This window comes from Salmo trutta, chromosome 30 (assembly GCF_901001165.1).
Source record: "Salmo trutta chromosome 30, fSalTru1.1, whole genome shotgun sequence".
NCBI lineage: Eukaryota > Metazoa > Chordata > Actinopteri > Salmoniformes > Salmonidae > Salmo > Salmo trutta.
The window spans coordinates 3,232,561-3,252,195 of record NC_042986.1 but is presented as its reverse complement, the minus strand read 5'-3'; the positions used below and the strand labels follow the sequence as shown (position 1 = coordinate 3,252,195).

General features: G+C 39.9%; 1 protein-coding gene across 2 annotated transcripts in view; it reads left to right on the top strand.

Moving 5' to 3' along the window:
* Positions 1 to 1,577: 1,577 nt before the first annotated feature.
* The window catches only part of LOC115168959 (mitochondrial carrier homolog 1), a 37,994-nt gene continuing 19,936 nt past the window's right edge, over positions 1,578 to 19,635 (top strand). For both annotated transcript variants that reach the window (XM_029724526.1, XM_029724525.1), the window contains exons 1-5: positions 1,578 to 1,823; positions 2,446 to 2,530; positions 2,623 to 2,729; positions 2,983 to 3,060; positions 4,128 to 4,185. In XM_029724526.1, the coding sequence (XP_029580386.1) occupies positions 1,653 to 1,823; positions 2,446 to 2,530; positions 2,623 to 2,729; positions 2,983 to 3,060; positions 4,128 to 4,185 (499 nt within the window). In that variant the 5' untranslated portion in view covers positions 1,578 to 1,652. The remainder of the gene's footprint in view (positions 1,824 to 2,445; positions 2,531 to 2,622; positions 2,730 to 2,982; positions 3,061 to 4,127; positions 4,186 to 19,635) is intronic.

Genomic DNA, 19,635 nt, shown 5'->3' with positions numbered 1-19,635 from the left:
TGATAAACTGGTATGGGGATGACCAGATTGTTTGTCTGATGCCAGAGCTGCTGCCAGTGAACAAAAGGTCAGTTAAAATTTGCCACAGTATCTGGAAGTACTTGGAGGAGCACCTGACTGCGTGAGAGTGGCAGATGTGCACAGGATACAAGTGAAGAAGCTGCCAGTAGCTAGAAAGCAATGGAGATTGGCTCAGAGATGATAAGTGATGAACGCAACACAATAACATGGCAAAGACAAACATCTGAAGTAAAAGTGAAGAACAATACAGGAAAAATTCCATGAACATGTTTTACTGCAGACAAAATGTTCGTATCAGTGTGGTTAGGAAAACAGTTTTAGTGTATGTTCAATGTTGGTGTTTCTAATGTTCTAGTGGACATGTTTAATATGTTTGTATGTTCAATGTTGGTGTTTCTAATGTTCTAGTGGACATGTTTAATATGTTTGTATGACAATGTTGGTGTTTCTAATGTTCTAGTGGACATGTTTAATATGTTTGTATGACAATGTTGGTGTTTCTAATGTTCTAGTGGACATGTTTAATATGTTTGTATGACAATGTTGTGTTTTGAAAGACCATTTTAGTCAATAGGCTTTATCTTTTGGTCTTAATCTTTGACCAATAACCCTCATTTTATTGTTCATATTAAATGAAATCTGAAATTATTGGTATTAAAAAATATTACTAATAAATTGTTAAAATGTATTTGAAATAATCTTATGTTGTCATTGGTTTCACATTGTGTCACTGGTGTGTTACATTGTGTCACTGTTATTACTGTATGGCATATTGGTGCTCTGGCATCAGAGTTGCCCAATTTAATTGAATATGGTTTTTGTATCTACCTAACTGTTGCTACATTCATTAGTAAACATTTTAAGGATATCATCATTCAATTTTGATGACTCAACCTCAATTATTTCTAACGTTACAAAAAACAATAGTATAAATGGAAAAATGTCAGACAATAGAACTTTACATATGAATGTTTAAAGTACATTATTACTAATCCAAACAATTTCTTAGTATTATCATTAACCTTTTCTGTCCTTGATTTATATATGCAAATTAAATACTGAAATTACATTCTAGAAAGCCTGAATTGTCATCTAAAATATAGGTAACACCAGTGACCAAAAGGCAGCACAATAATTTTTCAATGTAATGTAGTAAAAAAAAAATATGTTAAGCTGTCAATTATATTGATTTATAATGTTAAGTGGTTAACTATTATCTGACTAAGTTTTGATTTAAAAAAAAAAGTAATTACAATTTCTCAAAGTTGTCTGTTCAAAAAGCCACCATTTTCATAGAATGACCCACATATGTCTTCACAATTTCCATTTCACAATTACATCATCGAAGTTTACATGGCATGTGAATATGGGTTGATCTTCGGCAGTAGAGCTGGGCTCTTTGTACTTAGCTGTAGTGTACTGTTAAAGGGAAATGACGCAACTCTCCCATCTGCTGGATAGAAAGGAGCGTGCAGCTCATCCCTCTTCCTCAGGGAGGTAAAGTAGCCCCGCCTCTTCTGTCGTGGATCCTCGGAGGAATCACGTGACATGTTCTTGTTTTGCGCATCCCGTTCCCCGCCACAGCCTGTGGAACTGTCGACTGGACGATTCCTCTCAATATCGCCGTGAAAATGGTGACACCTGAGAACTTGTCTGGCGATACAGGTGGGCGAAGGGAGCCCCTTAGAGTTGACCAGGATGCGTCCGCGACGGCCGTGGACATGGACACGGCAATCGTGCTTCTCGGAGCCGGGGTGACAGCGATCACACACCCGCTTCTGTACGTCAAACTGCTAATTCAGGTAGCTAGCTAGTTACTTAGTTACTCAATTTAGCTAAATCTACATTGGTTTGAGTTATTCATTATTTTGCCAGTAAGCACGAAGGCTATCACTTTGAAGTCCCACTTTCAGGATTATAATTGGGGTGTTTGAGTTTGCTTGCCGGCTAGCTAGGGAGTTTGCTGTCTAGATCTAACGTTAGCTTATTTATAAATGTTTTGGTATTTCACCCCCTTTTCCTACCATATTTCGATCATGCTAGCTTGCTAACTAACTAACTAAATAACTAACTTCAGAGATGGCATCATCTCTAGTCCTGGCTTTGCCCACCCCCAGTCAAACCTCAAGCGTTGAGCATAGCCAATATTATCTCTCATAAGTATGTGTGTCTGGGGAGGACAGATAAAGCGAAATTGACATTATTTGCGTTCAACCTTAGCTACATTTGGTCAAATTCTCTGCATGCCAGCCTGCCCTTTTCAGTACCTAACTGTCCAAGATGCCACCTCTCTGCCAACTGCAAGTGCCAAGATCCTACCACTACAACTAGGGCCTAGCTAGCTAGAACAGCTATGAAAAATATATCAACATGTTTCCCCTTCAGTATGCCAGCTTGCTTCCAGTGAGTTATGTGTGCTTTCAGATTGGACATGAGCCCCTCACCCCAACTGTTGGAACCACCATGTTTGGGAGGAAAGTGTTGTACCTACCGGGATTCTTCTCCTATGGTGTGTGAGTCTCGCCCATGGGTTATCATCCTTTGTCACCCTGTATATGGGGAATAACAGTTGATAGGACTGTGATGTCTATCTGTCCACAGCACAGCACATCGTAAGGGTTGATGGAAAGATGGGACTCTTCCGAGGTCTGTCCCCTCGTATAATGTCCAGTGCCATCTCCACCATGGTCCGGAGTAAAGTCAAACAGGCAAGGGAATCCTAGACCCAGAGGAGTGGTAGTTCATAATCACTCGTAACTGCAACTGCTCTGAATAGGTTTTTGAAACTCGCCACTCTGGCCACAAAAGTGTATAATCCAACCAATCATCGGAGCTTGCCAATATGTAGTCAGTGTCCTTATCAAATGAGAGAGACACATGTAATTGAATAATGCATTTGTGACAGTATGTGGGAAGAACCCCGTGTATATAAGGTTATTTAAGCCCTTCTTTTCCCTCTAGGCCATTCCAGCAGAGCAGGCGGAGCATGTATCGAACAGAGACGACTTGAAGACCTCCCTCAGGAAAGTGATGAAAGAGGTGAGAGGTCGAAGTGTGATAGGGAGCATAATATAAAAGTATAAAATGTCAAGTGTGTCCATGTGAAGCCAGTTGAGTTTATTAGGTTGGAGTGAATTCGCTCCTTATCACTCTCCATTTTCTAGACATTCTGGTCTGGAAGTATTATGATTATGATATCCATATAATTTGTGTGTGTGTGTGTGTGTGTATAAATATGTATGTATATACATACACACACACACACACACACACACACACACACACACACACACACACACACACACACACAAAACTTCTCTTTCCGTGACATGGACTGACCAGGTGAATCCAGGTGAAAGCCATGATCCCTCATTGATGCCCCTTATTAAATCAACTTCAATCAGTGTAGATGAAGGGGAGGAGACGGGTTAAATAAGGATTTTTAAGCCTTGAGACAATTGAGACGTGTGTGCCATTCATAGGGTGAATGGTCAAGACAAAATATTTAAGTGCCTTTGAACGGGGTATGGTAGTAGATGCCAGGCGCACTGGTTTGTGTCAACAACTGCCACGCTGTTGATTTTTCACGCTCAACAGTTTCCTGTGTGTATCAAGAATGGTCCACCACCCAAAGGACATCCAGCCAACTTGACACAACTGTTGGAAGCATTGAAGTCAACATGGGCCAGCATCCCTGTGAAACATTTTCGACACCTTGTAGAGTTCATGCCCAGACGAATTGAGGCTGGTCCGAGGGCAAAAGGGGAGGGGTGCAACTCAGTATTCAGAAGGTGTTCCTAATGTTTTGTATACTCCGTGTATTATTTAAATAAACACATCAATACAATACCTTTTGAATGAAAGCATGGACTTCTAATATATTTATAATAACTGTAATAAGTTATTAATAAATCCCCTCTTATGTTGCAGTTAATGATATATAACATTGTTGTGCAGTTCTATATTGCTGGTCTTATTTTTAGTGTTCGCAATTGATTCCAGTATTGCCTACTTGGTGATTTCTGAACAGGTTGGATGTAGCAGTTTTGCATAGCTATGCCCACTGATACTTGGCACAGTTTGATTTCCTCTTTCTCTCACTCAAGACCTCACATGAGATGGTCATCCAGTGCCTGTCCAGAATAGCCACTCATCCCTTCCATGGTAAATCCTGGCGATTGTCTGTCTGTTTATTTTCTTTATTGGCTTGGAGTTTATAGCTTTGTTTTTTAATTCAGACTAGCTAGGTTTCCATCCAATATGCAACAGATTTTCATGCAAATATTCAAAAATCCACATAGAAAAAAATGAGAATTGAGAGTTTCCATCAAACTGACATGTTGTGGATAAAAAGTTGCGCGTGATGACGTAGTGCACATAAAAAGCACTTTTGAGCTTAAGTTTCCAACTACCGAATAAAAATGAGAAGTTCAACGTGTTTACATCTCATTTTCAACTCTACTGATCGCTTTGTCACAAAAACTGTTGCGATAAATAGCAGTCTTGCCCAATCTGTTTCTGGCATATGCTCTCTAGTCTAGACAGTGGTCGCTGAGAAATTTGACAGGGTATGTTATATGATGAGAAATGGATAAGAGAAAGATGATTTTTATTTGATAATAAAAGCCCAGCAACGATTATCATGTCACCAGCATTCAAATAATACCCTCGATATTTATTGAAAATTTGAATCTCATCACTATGCACTTTTAACTACAATATGAGGAAGTTCATCATAGCTTATTTAATCTGCCTATAAACTCTTCACGCCTTTTCCACATCGTAGTGGGCTATAAGCTACAACGTAACATATCATCACATGAGTCCAAGTTTACTTCAACATTATGGTTATTATATACACTGCTCAAAAAAATAAAGGGAACACTAAAATAACACATCCTAGATCTGAATGAATGAAATAATCTTATTAAATACTTTTTTCTTTACATTGTTGAATGTGCTGACAACAGAATCACACAAAAATAATCAATGGAAATCCAATTTATCAACCCATGGAGGTCTGGATTTGGAGTCACACTCAAAATGAAAGTGGAAAACCACACTACAGGCTGATCCAACTTTGATGTAATGTCCTTAAAACAAGTCAAAATGAGGCTCAGTCGTGTGTGTGGCCTCCACGTGCCTGTATGACCTCCCTACAACGCCTGGGCATGCTCCTGATGAGGTGGCGGATGGTCTCCTGAGGGATCTCCTCCCAGACCTGGACTAAAGCATCCGCCAACTCCTGGACAGTCTGTGGTGCAACGTGGCGTTGGTGGATGGAGCGAGACATGATATCCCAGATGTGCTCAATTGGATTCAGGTCTGGGGAACGGGCGGGCCAGTCCATAGCATCAATGCCTTCCTCTTGCAGGAACTGCTGACACACTCCAGCCACATGAGGTCCAGCATTGTCTTAAATTAGGAGGAACCCAGGGCCAACCGCACCAGCATATGGTCTCACAAGGGGTCTGAGGATCTCATCTCGGTACCTAATGGCAGTCAGGCTACCTCTGGCGAGCACATGGAGGGCTGTGTGGCCCCCCAAAGAAATGCCACCCCACACCATGACTGACCCACCGCCAAACCGGTCATGCTGGAGGATGTTGCAGGCAGCAGAACGTTCTCCACGGCGTCTCCAGACTCTGTCACGTCTGTCACATGTGCTCAGTGTGAACCTGCTTTCATCTGTGAAGAGCACAGGGCGCCAGTGGCGAATTTGCCGATCTTGGTGTTCTCTGGCAAATGCCAAACGTCCTGCACGGTGTTGGGCTGTAAGCACAACCCCCACCTGTGGACGTCGGGCCCTCATACCACCCTTATGGAGTCTGTTTCTGACCGTTTGAGCAGACACATGCACACTTGTGGCCTGCTGGAGGTCATTTTGCAGGGCTCTGGCAGTGCTCCTCCTGCTCCTCCTTGCACAAAGGCGGAGGTAGCGGTCCTGCTGCTGGGTTGTTGCCCTCCTACGGCCTCCTCCACGTCTCCTGATGTACTGGCCTGTCTCCTGGTAGCGCCTCCATGCTCTGGACACTACGCTGACAGACACAGCAAACCTTCTTGCCACAGCTCGCATTGATGTGCCATCCTGGATGAGCTGCACTACCTGAGCCACTTGTGTGGGTTTTAGACTCCGTATCATGCTACCACTAGTGTGAAAGCACCGCCAGCATTCAAAAGTGACCAAAACATCAGCCAGGAAGCATAGGAACTGAGAAGTGGTCTGTGGTCCCCACCTGCAGAACCACTCCTTTATTGGGGGTGTCTTGCTAATTGCCTATAATTTCCACCTGTTGTCTATTCCATTTGCACAACAGCATGTGAAATTTATTGTCAATCAGTGTTACTTCCTAAGTGGACAGTTTAATTTCACAGAAGTGTGATTGACTTGGAGCTACATTGTGTTGTTTTAAGTGTTCCCTTTATTTTTTTGAGCAGTGTATTTGTAAATATGTATATATATTTTTAACAATGCTAAACATACACATACAAACGACAACATACAGACGCTCACAATCATCCACAACATCACCCCTGCCACGACACACCTGCTCACAACATCTCCAGCGCCTGCATCGCTGTCCTCCACATGGCCTAAAACTGCACCATTTTGTTTCTCTCCGTCGCCCACGCACTTTCAACATTCCGATAATAAAGCATTTGACCTTTCCATTGTGTTAACGATGGAGGATTGGTTGATTTCCAGTTAAGTATACGTTTTTTCAATATGATTGACGAGAAAAATATCATCCAACCCATCAGGTATCTCACTGCACCATCATATGTCTTGTCTTGAAATATGCAGACAGACGGATTAAAAGTAAATTTACATTGTAACACTTCTGACAGCCAACTTTCTGACTCCGCCCATAACTATGGACTTTTTAACATTGGCACAAGATTATTCAATTTATTTAGATCTGCTTTCATATTGTTGAGTAATGGGATAAAGTTATCTTTGTATGTTTGTTGTAACTTATTAAGCATCCTAAGTATTTTATATTTTGTGTGGTCCACTTAAAGGATTGCTGTAGATCGAGTTATTATTGTTCTTATTGCCATTATAATAAAACAATTCCACGTAAATGTTATATCCTGAGCATTGAGTTGCCAATATTGTTCAGGTGTATCGGGAGATCATCTGCAAATAAGATTTGTTTATATTCATATTTACCAATACTGATACCTGTTATGTTTGGGTCCTGTCTAATTATTTCTACAAGCTGTTCAATTGCCAGTGCAAACAGGAGGGGGAGAGAGGATATCCCTGTCTTGTGCCCCTTTGTAAAACAATTTAACCTGTTTAGGATAGGGGGCAGTATTTTCACGGCCGGATAAAAAACGTACCCGATTTAATCTGGTTATTACTCCTGCCCAGAAACTAGAATATGCATATAATTGTTTGATTTGGATAGAAAACACCCTAAAGTTTCTAAAACTGTTTGAATGGTGTCTGTGAGTATAACAGAACTCATATGGCAGGCCAAAACCTGAGAAGATTCCATACAGGAAGTGCCCTCTCTGACCATTTCTTGGCCTTCTATAGCCTATTTATAACTGTAACGTGACATTTTCTAAGGCTCCCATAGGCTCTCAGAAGGCGCCAGAACGGGGAATGATGACTCTGCAGTCCCTGGGCGAAAAACAGTAGGGGTTTTGGAAAGTGGTCGTTCTGAGAACAATGACACGGGTGCGCGCATGCATGTGAAGACTCAATTTTCTATTTTCAGTGTTTGAACGAAAACAAGGTCTCCAGGTCGGAATATTATCGCTATTTTACGAGAAAAATCGCATAAAAATTGATTTTAAACAGCGTTTGACATGCTTCAAAATACGGTAATGGAATATTTTGAATTTTTTTGTCATGATATGCGCCGGCGCGTCACCCTTCGGATAGTGTCTTGAACGCAAGAACAAAACGCAGCTATTTCGATATAACTATGGATTATTTGGAACCAAAACAACATTGGGTGTTGAAGTAGAAGTCCTAGGAGTGCATTCTGACGAAGAACAGCAAAGGTAGTCCAATTTTTCTTATAGTAAATCTGAGTTTGGTGAGTGCCAAACTTGGTTGGTGTCAAAATAGCTAGCCATGATGGCCGGGCTATCTACTCAGAATATTGCAAAATGTGCTTTCACCGAAAAGCTATTTTAAAATCGGACACAGCAATTGCATAAAGGAGTTCTGTATCTATAATTCTTAAAATAATTGTTATGTATTTTGTGAACATTTATCGTGAGTAATTTAGTAAATTCACCGGAAGTTTTTGGTGGGTATGCTAGTTCTGAACGTCACATGCTAATGTAAAAAGCTGTTTTTTGATATAAATATGAACTTGATTGAACAAAACATGCATGTATTGTATAACATAATGTCCTAGGAGTGTCATCTGATGAAGATCATCAAAGGTTAGTGCTGCATTTAGCTGTGGTTTTGGTTTTTGTGACATTATATGCTAGCTTGAAAAATGGGTGTGATTATTTCTGGCTGGGTACTCTCCTGATATAATCTAATGTTTTGCTTTCGTTGTAAAGCCTTTTTGAAATCGGACAATGTGGTTAGATAAAGGAGAGTCTTGTCTTTAAAATGGTGTAAAATAGTCATATGTTTGAAAAATTGAAGTTTTTGGATTTTGAGGAGTTTGTAATTGGATATTGGCGAGGCGTTCCGCTAGCGGCACATCTAGATGTAAGAGTTAATCAGATAATGTATTATTTGTGTATATTTTTGCTTTTGGACATTTGTATACTATTTTATTATATCTATTATTTCAGCTGAAAAGTTGAAATAATAAATGTAAAAATTCCAAAGTTTTGAATATAAAAAGCCATTCAAGATTGTCAAAAGCCTTTTCAGCACCAATGGCCATTATTGATAAATCTATATCTTGATTTTTTTTGTGTCTTGTGTTAAACTGAAACATGTTCTTGTATTTGTTTTGTGGGTGTCTATTTTTAATAAACCCAGTTTTATTGATACAGTGCATTCGGAAAGTTTCAGACCCCTTTACTTTTTCCATGTTACGTTACAGCCTTATTCTAAAATGGATTCAATTGTTTCTTTTCCTCATCAATCTACACACAATACCCCATAATGACAAAGCAAAAACTGGTTTTTAGATTTTTTTTGCAATTTATAAAAAATTAAATAAAATGGAAATATCACATTTACATAAGTATTCAGACCCTTTTACTCAGTACTTTGTTGAAGCACCTTTGGCAGCGATTACAGCCTCGAGTCTTCTTGAGTATGACGCTACTAGCTTGGCACACCTGTATTTGGGCTGTTTCTCCCATTCGTCTTTGCAGGTCCTCTCAAGCTCTGTCAGGTTGGATGGGGAGCATCACTGCATGGCTATTTTCAGGTCTCTCCAGAGATGCTCTGGCTGGGCCACTCAAGGACATTCAGAGACTTGTCCTGAAGCCACTCTTGCGTTGTCTTGGCTGTGTGCTTAGGATCGTTGGTGCCAGGTTTCCTCCAGACGTGACGCTTGGCATTCAGGCCAAAGAGTTCAATCTTGGTTTCATCAGACCAGAGAATCTTGTTTCTCATGGTCTGACAGTCCTTAAGGTGCCTTTTGGCAAACTCCAAGCAGGCTGTCATGTGCCTTTTACTCAGGAGTGGCTTCCGTCTGGCCATTCTACCATAAAAGCCAGATTGGTTGAGTGCTGCTGAGATGGTTGTCTTTCTGGAAGATTCTCTGATCTCCACAGAGGAACTCTGGAGCTCTGTCAGAGTGACCATCAAACCGATGGTCACCTCCCTGACCAAGGCCGTTCTCCCCTGATTGCTCAGTTTGGCCGGACGGCCAACTCTAGGAAGAGTCTTGGTGGTTCCATTTAAGAATGACGAAGGCCACTGTTCTTGGGGACCTTCAATTCTACAGAAATATTTTGGTACCCTTGTGGCGGCAGGCAGCCTAGTGGTTAGAGCGTTGGACTAGTAACCGTAAGGTTGCAAGATCAAATCCCCGAGCTGACAAGGTAAAAAATCTGTCGTTCTGCCCCTGAACAAGGCAGTTAACTCACTGTTCCTAGGCCGTCATTGAAATAAGAATTTGTTCTTATCTGACTTGCCTAGTTAAATGAAGGTAAAAAAAATAAAAATACTTTCTGAATTCATTGTATGTATCTGCTAAGACTTTTGCCATTCTATTGGTTATGAGCTTTCTTAATTTTCTTCTCAATGTATTATATTTATGGTTTTGTAATCAGCAGGGGATTATCCAGATTTTCCTGGTTTTAATATATACTGAACAGAAATATAAACGCAACATGTAAAGTGTTGGTCCCATTTTATTTTTTATTTCAGCTCTTTTTATTTCAGACAAGATCCTGGAAATGTTCCATATGCACAAAAGTTTATTTCTCTCACATTTTGTGCTGGGGGGGGATGCTGAGGAGTATTTCTGTCTTTAATAACCTCTCTGGGACATCTGCGGTACAGCCAGTGAAATAGCAGGGCGGCAAATTCAAAACAACAAAAATCTCAGAATTCAAATTTCTCAAACACACAAGTATTATACACCATTTTAAAGATAAGATTCTCATTAATCCAACCACATTGTCCGATTTCAAAAAGGCTTTATGGCGAAAGCATAACATTAGATTTTGTTAGCACATCACCTTGACAAGAAAAACCACACAGCCATTTTCCAAGCAAGGAGAGGTGTCACAAAAAAACAGAAATGCAGCTAAAATGATTCACTAACCTTTGATCTTCATCAGATGACACTCCCAGGACTCAAAGTTACAAAATACATGTATGTTTTGTTCGATAAAGTTCATATTTATATCCATAAACCCCATTTTACATTGGCGCGTGATGGTCAGAAAATGTATTCCCACCAAAACTCCGGTGAATGAGCACATCAATTTACAAAAAATCATAAACTAATCATAAACGTTGATAAAATTTACAACAGTTACTGAAAGAATTATAGATACACTTCTCCTTAATGCAACTGCTGTGTCAGATTTTAAAATAGCTTTACGGCGAAAGCACATTTTTTAATATTCTGAGTACAGAGCTCAGCCATCAAAGCAAGCTATACAGTTACCCGCCAAGTTCTGGAGTCAACTAAACTCAGAATTAGTATTATAAATCTTCCCTTACCTTTGCTGATCTTCGTCGGAATGCACTCCCAGGACTCCCACTTCCACAAGAAATGTTATTTTTGTTCGAAATACTCCATATTTATGTCCAAATACCTCCGTTTTGTTCGTGCGTTCAGATCACTAATCCAAAGGCATAACGCGCCAGCGTAAAACCAGAGACAAAAAGTCAAATAGTTCCATTACCGTTCGTAGAAACATGTCAAACGATGTTTACAATCAATCCTTAGGGTCTTTTTAACATAAAACTTTGATAATATTCCAACCGGACAATAGCGTATTCATTACAGAGGAAAAAGAAGGAGCGGCGCGCCAACGTGCCCGCGCAGTAAACAACTCACTTGTCCCAGGCAGTCCACTGATTGACTGAGCTCCTATTCTCTGCCTAGTAACAGTAGAAGGATGAAACGAGTTTCTAAAGGCTGTTGACAGCCAATGGAAGCCTTAGGAAGTGCAAAATGACCCCACAGACACTGTAGTTTCGATAGGGATTAGATAGAAAAACTACAAGTCACTTCCTGGTTGGATTTCTTCTCAGGTTTTTGCCTGCCATATGAGTTCTGTTATACTCACAGACATCATTCAAACAGATTTAGAAACGTTAGTGTTTTCTATCCAAATCTACTAATAATATGCATATCCTACCTTCTAGGCCCGAGAAGCAGGCAGTTTAATTTGGGCACGTATTCATCTGAATTTCTGAATACTGCCCCCTATCCCAAAAAAGATAATGCCCTTTTGTGGGGAAAAAGTAATTCTGATTGGCTGGCCCTAGCTCCCCAGTGGGTGGGCCCATGGCTGCCCAGTTATTTGAAATCCATAGATTTGGGCCTTATTTCAATTGACTGATTTCATTCTATGAATTGAAACTCAGTAAAATCTTTGAAATTCTTGCATGTTGTGTTTTATATTTTTGCTCGGTGTCACTGAACTAGGAAGCTCTGAATTGAGTGGCATGTGTGCTATCTTTTGTGTAAATAGGGGCGCTACTCTGTCCCAAAAATGTTAAATAGAATTCTATGGGAAAACCATCCACTCCTGGTGCTTTTCTCCGCCCAAATGTTTTATCAGTGTGTCATATTTTTTTGGGGGGGGGGTGGATCTCTGTTTTTAGTGATTTATTTATTTTTTTAATATATTTTTGTCTGCTGATAATTGCTTCAGTTTGTTGAGTCTAAAGGCTGTAGGATTAGTACAACTTTTGTTTAATTGGGAGTTGTATAGATTTTCATAGTAGCTTTTAAAAATTGTATTCATTGCGTTGTTTCTAATTAATGCATTTGTATCTTTTTAAAATTATAACTGGTTTGGTGGGTTTTCATTTTGTGAGGGCTGTGAGATGTTTACCAGGTTTATATGCCGTTAAGTAGTATGCTTTATTTGAGTTTAACCTGTAGTTGTTGTCTCTCTTCAAAAGTAAAATATCATATTCCTGCTTAAGAAATTGTATTTTCTTCTTGACATTTTTTATTTATTTTTCTTACGTTTTCATTTCTAACTCAGATTTAACTTTTGCCGAGTATAAGATTATCATTCCCCTAATCTACGCCTTAAAAGCATCCCAAATTATATCGGGGGGTGGCTTTCCTCTGTCCTGTGTCAGTGGTCACCAAACTTTTCTGAGTCAAAATGCAAGCCAAGATCAACCGCTCAGATTTTTTAAAAACATGACTTAAAAAACGTAAGCCTATGCAACATTAATCAGTTGAAGAGTTCTGTAGCAATGAGGTTTGTGCAGTATGCCCAATACATTATCACTGCGTATAGGCTATGCTTGAATTGCACTGCCAATGTTTTTCTCAGACCTTTTAGAAATTATATTAAAACTTTTTTTTAGGTATATGATCACACTGGTAATGGATCATGTGTTGTATTATTTGAGGCACAGCTGAGTGACCATAATAATACTTTTTACTGGTCTGAGGGGAGGGCGGGAGAGAGCAGAGGTGAGGCTGCCTCTCACCCGACTCAACGTCCCTCCACTCTCCCTCCCTCCACTGAGAAAAGGGGACACAACTGATGGCGAAACTCAAGTCGTACTGCATTTCTGCCTCATGCTCCAATTCATGTTACTCCTATGACCAGAGAAAATGAAATATTCCTTGATATTAAAAAAGACTCAAGCCGCTAATAACAACACAAGCTTATTGGAACTCTTTGCTATACTCATTCATTGCAGCTGCAGTGCTGGGTTTTGTCTGGTTGGAAGTAAGGAGAATGCACATTTTATGGCTTAAGTGTTGTCAGTGCTGAATAACAACTTGAACTTACTCGACAAAAAAAACAGCAGCTCGTTGCTGTATTTGTTGAGTCTCTCTAGTCATGGTTTTAAAAGTTTAGAAATCTCCCAGTATCAACTTTGCTGTTCGTTTTGGCTCGAGAACAGTGATATTGTTGAAAATGGGAACACTGCCTTCCCGGCACTAGGGCTGCTGAATCAATTGCAGCTACTGCCAACAGCGCGAAACAAATAAAATATGAAGGCAAGGCTTTATCGTTGTTGTTTTTTTTTTTGTTTTAAATGTTTGGTGATCGACTAGGAATGCCTTGGTGTCCACTGCTCCATGTCTACATTTGTAATGGTAAAGGTTTTTTATTTTTCCATTTGTGTATTTAATACATTTCAGTTCTTGAAGAGGCACTCTGTTCATTCTCCATATTCTGTCACTACGTGTATTTTTCTGTTGGTGTAATTAAGCATGATACTGGAGAATGATCTGATATCACTATGTGATATCTATTTTTGGAAATAAAAATGTTGTCATTTCTTGGATGGCTTTTCTTACTTTGAGAAAAAAGGAAGTCTTTTGTATTTGGGAATAGTAATTTCCAGGTGTCCTGTAAAATTATTTGTAGAGATTACAATTTTCAGCCTATGGAGGTTCCTTGAATTTGCCTTTTTTTTTTTTTTTGCTACGTCTGTCAATCTTATCGAATGTAGAATTTAGGTCGCCTGCTAAATAGTTCCTGACTGGATTTGATCTAATATAGCTTGAATTCTATATTATAAACACCAGATTTGCCCCTGGTCGGATATACAATGAAATCTAAGTGTATTTTTCACCATGTAAGGTACAATGGTCTAAAAACCTGTTTTTGCCTTGTCGTTATGAGGTATTGTGTGTAGACTGATGAGGGGGGAAAAAACTATTTAATACATTTTTGAATAACGCTGTAATGTAACAAAATGTGGAAAAGTCAAGGGGTCTGAATTCTTTCTGAATGCACTGTATTTTACATTAGTTATCTTGTTTTTAGTCCCTTCCTTCCGCTCCGCTCAACCCCTCCCAGCTATCTCTGAACACCATCCAGTTTTGATTTCTTATTTGCCATACATTTTTCAAGGGTGCTGTGATGTTTCACAAAAGTTCTGAACCTTTCTATTGTCATAGTTTCTACAGATTATAAATTAGATACTTTTAGCAAAAACGTGTTATTATATTATTGATCAATTGACTATGACTTTTCAAAAGACCCATCATATCTGGCCCTGTGCCCTCTCTGAATCGTGGCATTGAACGCTTTACCAGTATTCTTTCTCCTCACAACTGGCTACGTGATTATTTCAGTTCAATGGGTGTAACCTTTTGACAATTTCGATACCTTTTGGAAACAAACACATTTTATCAGGAGGATGGGATCCACCCAAATCATCTTTTCACAGCATTATAAGGCTGCGTTGAGAGACTAACTTACCAATGACCCAAGCCCATCTCAACTAATCCCTACCATTGTGACGCAGAGTTGTCATAATGCTTCAGCAAATGAACATTACAACAGAGGCCTTGGTAGACACAATGTAAGTAACCTAATTTACAGTGAGGGGGAAAAAAGTATTTGATCCCCTGCTGATTTTTTACGTTTGCCCTCTGACAAAGAAATGATCAGTCTATAATTTTAATGGTAGGTTTATTTGAACAGTGAGCGACAGAATAACAACAAAAAAATCCAGAAAACGCATGTCAAAAATGTTATAAATGGATTTGCATTTTAATGAGGGAAATAAGTATTTGACCCCTCTGCAAAACATGACTTAGTACTTGGTGGCAAAACCCTTGTTGGCAATCAGAGGTCAGACGTTTCTTGTAGTTGGCCACCAGGTTTGCACACATCTCAGGAGGGATTTTGTCCCACTCCTCTTTGCAGATCTTCTCCAAGTCTTTAAGGTTTCGAGGCTGACGTTTGGCAACTCGAACCTTCAGCTCCCTCCACAGATTTTCTATGGGATTAAGGTCTGGAGACTGGCTAGGCCACTCCAGGACCTTAATGTGCTTCTTCTTGAGCCACTCCTTTGTTGCCTTGGCCGTGTGTTTTTGGCCATTGTCATGCTGGAATACCCATCCACGACCCATTTTCAATGCCCTGGCTGAGGGAAGGAGGTTCTCACCCAAGATTTGACGGTACATGGCCCCGTCCATCATCCCTTTGATGCAGTGAAGTTGTCCTGTCTCCTTAGCAGAAAAACACCCCCAAAGCATAATGTTTCCACCTCCATGTTTGACGGTGGGGATGGTGTTCTTGGGGTCATAGGCAGCATTCCTACTCCTCCAAACACGGCGAGTTGAGTTGATGCCAAAGAGCTCCATTTTGGTCTCATCTGCCCACAACACTTTCACCCAGTTGTCCTCTGAATCATTCAGATGTTCATTGGCAAACTTTAGACGGGCATGTATATGTGCTTTCTTGAGCAGGGGGACCTTGCGAGCGCTGCAGGATTTCAGTCCTTCACGGCGTAGTGTGTTACCAATTGTTTTCTTGGTGACTATGGTCCCAGCTGCCTTGATATCATTGACAAGATCCTCCCGTGTAGTTCTGGGCTGATTCCTCACCGTTCTCATGATCATTGCAACTCCACGAGGTGAGATCTTGCATGGAGCCCCAGGCCGAGGGAGATGGACAGTTCTTTTGTGTTTCTTCTATTTGCGAATAATCGCACCAACTGTTGTCACCTTCTCACCAAGCTGCTTGGCGATGGTCTTGTAGCCCATTCCAGCCGTGTCTAGGTCTACAATCTTGTCCTTGACATCCTTGGAGAGCTCTTTGGTCTTGGCCATGGTGGAGAGTTTGGAATCTGATTGATTGATTGCTTCTGTGGACAGGTGTCTTTTATACAGGTAACAAACTGAGATTAGGAGCACTCCCTTTAAGAGTGTGCTCCTAATCTCAGCTCGTTACCTGTATAAAAGACACCTGGGAGCCAGAAATCTTTCTGATTGAGAGGGGGTCAAATACTTATTTCCCTCATTAAAATGCAAATCAATTTATAACATTTTTGACATGTTTTTCTGGATATTTTTGTTGTTATTCTGTCTCCCACTGTTCAAATAAACCTACCATTTAAAATTATAGACTGATCATGTCTTTGTCAGTGGGAAAACGTGCAAAATCAGCAGGGGATCAAATACTTTTTACCTCACTGTATGTCCCTCTAACTGCCCTGAATGCCTCTGCTAATTCTACAGCTATCTTATATAGTAATCATCTGCCTATGAACCAGATTAATACTGTTAACACTGAGGCGGTGTGCCCTAGGAGGAAGTCCACTATGTGCAGCTCACCCTGCACTATTGCCACTCCTATTTGCCATATTTTCAATTGAAGCCTACTAGAAAGTGTGTGCACCCAGGCTTGGAGGGAAGCAAAAGTCATTCCGCTACCTAAGAATAGTAAGGCTCCCTTTTTTACTGTCTCAAATAGCCGAACAATCAGCCTGTTACCAACCCTTAGTAAACTTTTGGAAAAAATTGTTTGACCAGATACAATGCTATTTTACAGTAAACAAATTGACAACAAACTTTCAGCATGTTTATAGGGAAGGACATTCAACAAGCACAGCACTTGCACAAGTGACTGATGATTGCCAGAGAGAATTTGATGATACAAAGATTGTTGGGGTGTTTTGTTAGACTTCAGTGCGGCTTTTGACTTTATCAATCATAGTCTGCTACAGGAAAAACGTATGCTTTACATCGACTGCTATGTTGTGGATAACGAGTTACCTGTCTAACAGAACATAGAGGGTGTTCATTAATGGAAGCCTCTCCAACATAAAAAAAGGGTAAAATCAGGAATTCCCCAGGGCAGCTGTCTAGGCTCCTTTTTTCAGTCTTTACTAATGACATGTCACTGGCTTTGAGAAAAGACACTATACATATCAGCTACTACAGCGACTGAAATGACTGCAACACTTAACAAAGAGCTGCAGTTATTTACAGAGTGGGTGGCAAGGAATAAGTTAGTCCTAAATATTTCTAAAACTAAATCCTTCACTAAACCTCAACTAAATCTTGTAATAAATATTGTGGAAATTGAGCAAGTTGAGGTGACTAAACTGCTTGGAGTAACCCTGGATTGTAAACTGTCTTGGTCAAAACATATTGATACAACATTAGCTAAGATGGGGAGAAGTCTGTCCGTAATAAAGCGCTGCTCTACCTTCTTAGTAGCACTATCAACAAGGCAGGTCCTACAGGCCCTAGTTTTGTCACACCTGGACTGCTAATCAGGTGCCACAAAAAGGGACTTAGGAAAATTGCAATTAGCTCTGAACAGGGCAGCACTGCTGGCATTGGATGTACACAGAGAGCTAATATTAAAGTGGAGAAGAAATGTACTTCATTACTACTTGTATTTATGAGAGGTTGAATGCACCAAGCTGTCTGTTTGAACTACTGGCACACATCTCGGACACCCATGCATACCCCACAAGACATGCCACAAGAGATCTCTTCACAGTCCCCAAGTCCAGAACAGATTTTGGGAGGCACACAGTACTACATAGAGCCATGACTACATGGAACTCTATTCCACATCAGGTAACTGATGCAAGCAGTAGAATTAGATTTAAAAAAACAAACAGATAAAAATAAACCTTATGGAACAGCAGGGACTGTGAGGCAACACAGGCACAGTCACATGCATACACATACATGATAACATATGCAGTATACACACACGCACACATGGATTTTGTACTTTAGATATGTGGTAGTGGTGGGGTAGGGGCCTGAGGGCACACAGTGTGTTGTGAATGTATTGTAATGTTTTTAAAATTGTATAAGCTGCCTTCATTTTGCTGGACCCCAGGAAGAGTAGAACCTGCCTTGGCAGCAGATAATGGGGATCCATAATAAATTCAAATACAAATCACACATCGTTGCTATTTGCATAGTTAGCCTCAGGCAAATGTTGCAATTCTTTAGCCATTCCTGAACTTGCTACCAAAAACAAGCTACATATGCACCAAAAAAATGATCTAATGATTGTCTCTTTGCAGCAAAATCTGTCGAACTGGGATGGTTGTATCCCCCATATACAGTATATAACATTCTATTGGTTGCAAGATATAATAATTGTATAATAATTGAGTTTTGAATCCGGTGTTGTGTATCAGTTCATAAACCATGTGCATAGAATCGGTACATCGAATCTCTTCCCAACTATTTTGCAATCTATATGGCACAGCTGTCATTTTTTTGGTTCTTAAATGAAACTGGTATACTTTTTTTATTCATCACAATTTTCTTTAACCAATTTTGGTTGTTAATGAGGATCGGACCCTTTTTCAGTCTCTGCCTAAAATGACATACCCAAATCTAACTGCCTGTAGCTCAGGACCTGAAGCAAGGATATGCATATTCTTGATACCATTTGAAAGAAAACACTGAAGTTTGTGGAAATGTGAAATTAAACCAGTTCCTACATTTGAATATACAAATTCATTTTATCAAACAAAACTATGCTACATTTTATCTCTGTGACCCTCAGGATGACAAATTAGAGCAAGATTACTAAATGTAACTACATTATTTACCTCCAGAGGTAAATGTTTTGTTGTTGTGCACTTTCCTCAAACAATAGCATGGTATTTTTTCACTGTAATAGCTACTGTAAATTGGACAGCACAGTTAGATTAACAATTTAAGCTTTCTGCACATATAAGACATGTCTATGTCCTTACAACGACATTCTAGTCACATTAGTGCACGTTAGCAACAACCGTCCTGGTGTAGAGACACCGATCCCGTAGAGGTTAATACAGGGCCAACAGACAAGTTCTTAACTTTTTGCCTCTTCCATTTTTTGCGGCAATGCTGCAATTAGTTGGCAGTGGTGTAAAGTACTTAAGTAAAAAATACTTTAAAGTACTACCGAAGTATTTTTTGGGGGGGGTATCTGTACTTTACTTTACTATTTATATTTTTTACAAATTGTATTTTTACTTCACTACATTCCTAAAGATAATAATGTACTTTTTACTCCATACATTTTCCTTGAAACACAAAAGTACTCGTTACATTTTGAATGGCTAGCATGACAGGAAAATGGTCCAGTTCACGCACTTATCAAGAGAACATCCCTGCTCGTCCCTATTGCCTCTGATCTGGCAGACTCACTAAACACAAATGCTTTGTTTGTGTTTAGTCTCTGTGCCCAAGGAAGCGAAGGTAAACTGCCTAAATGATTACCACCCGTAGCACTCACGTCGGTAGCCATGAA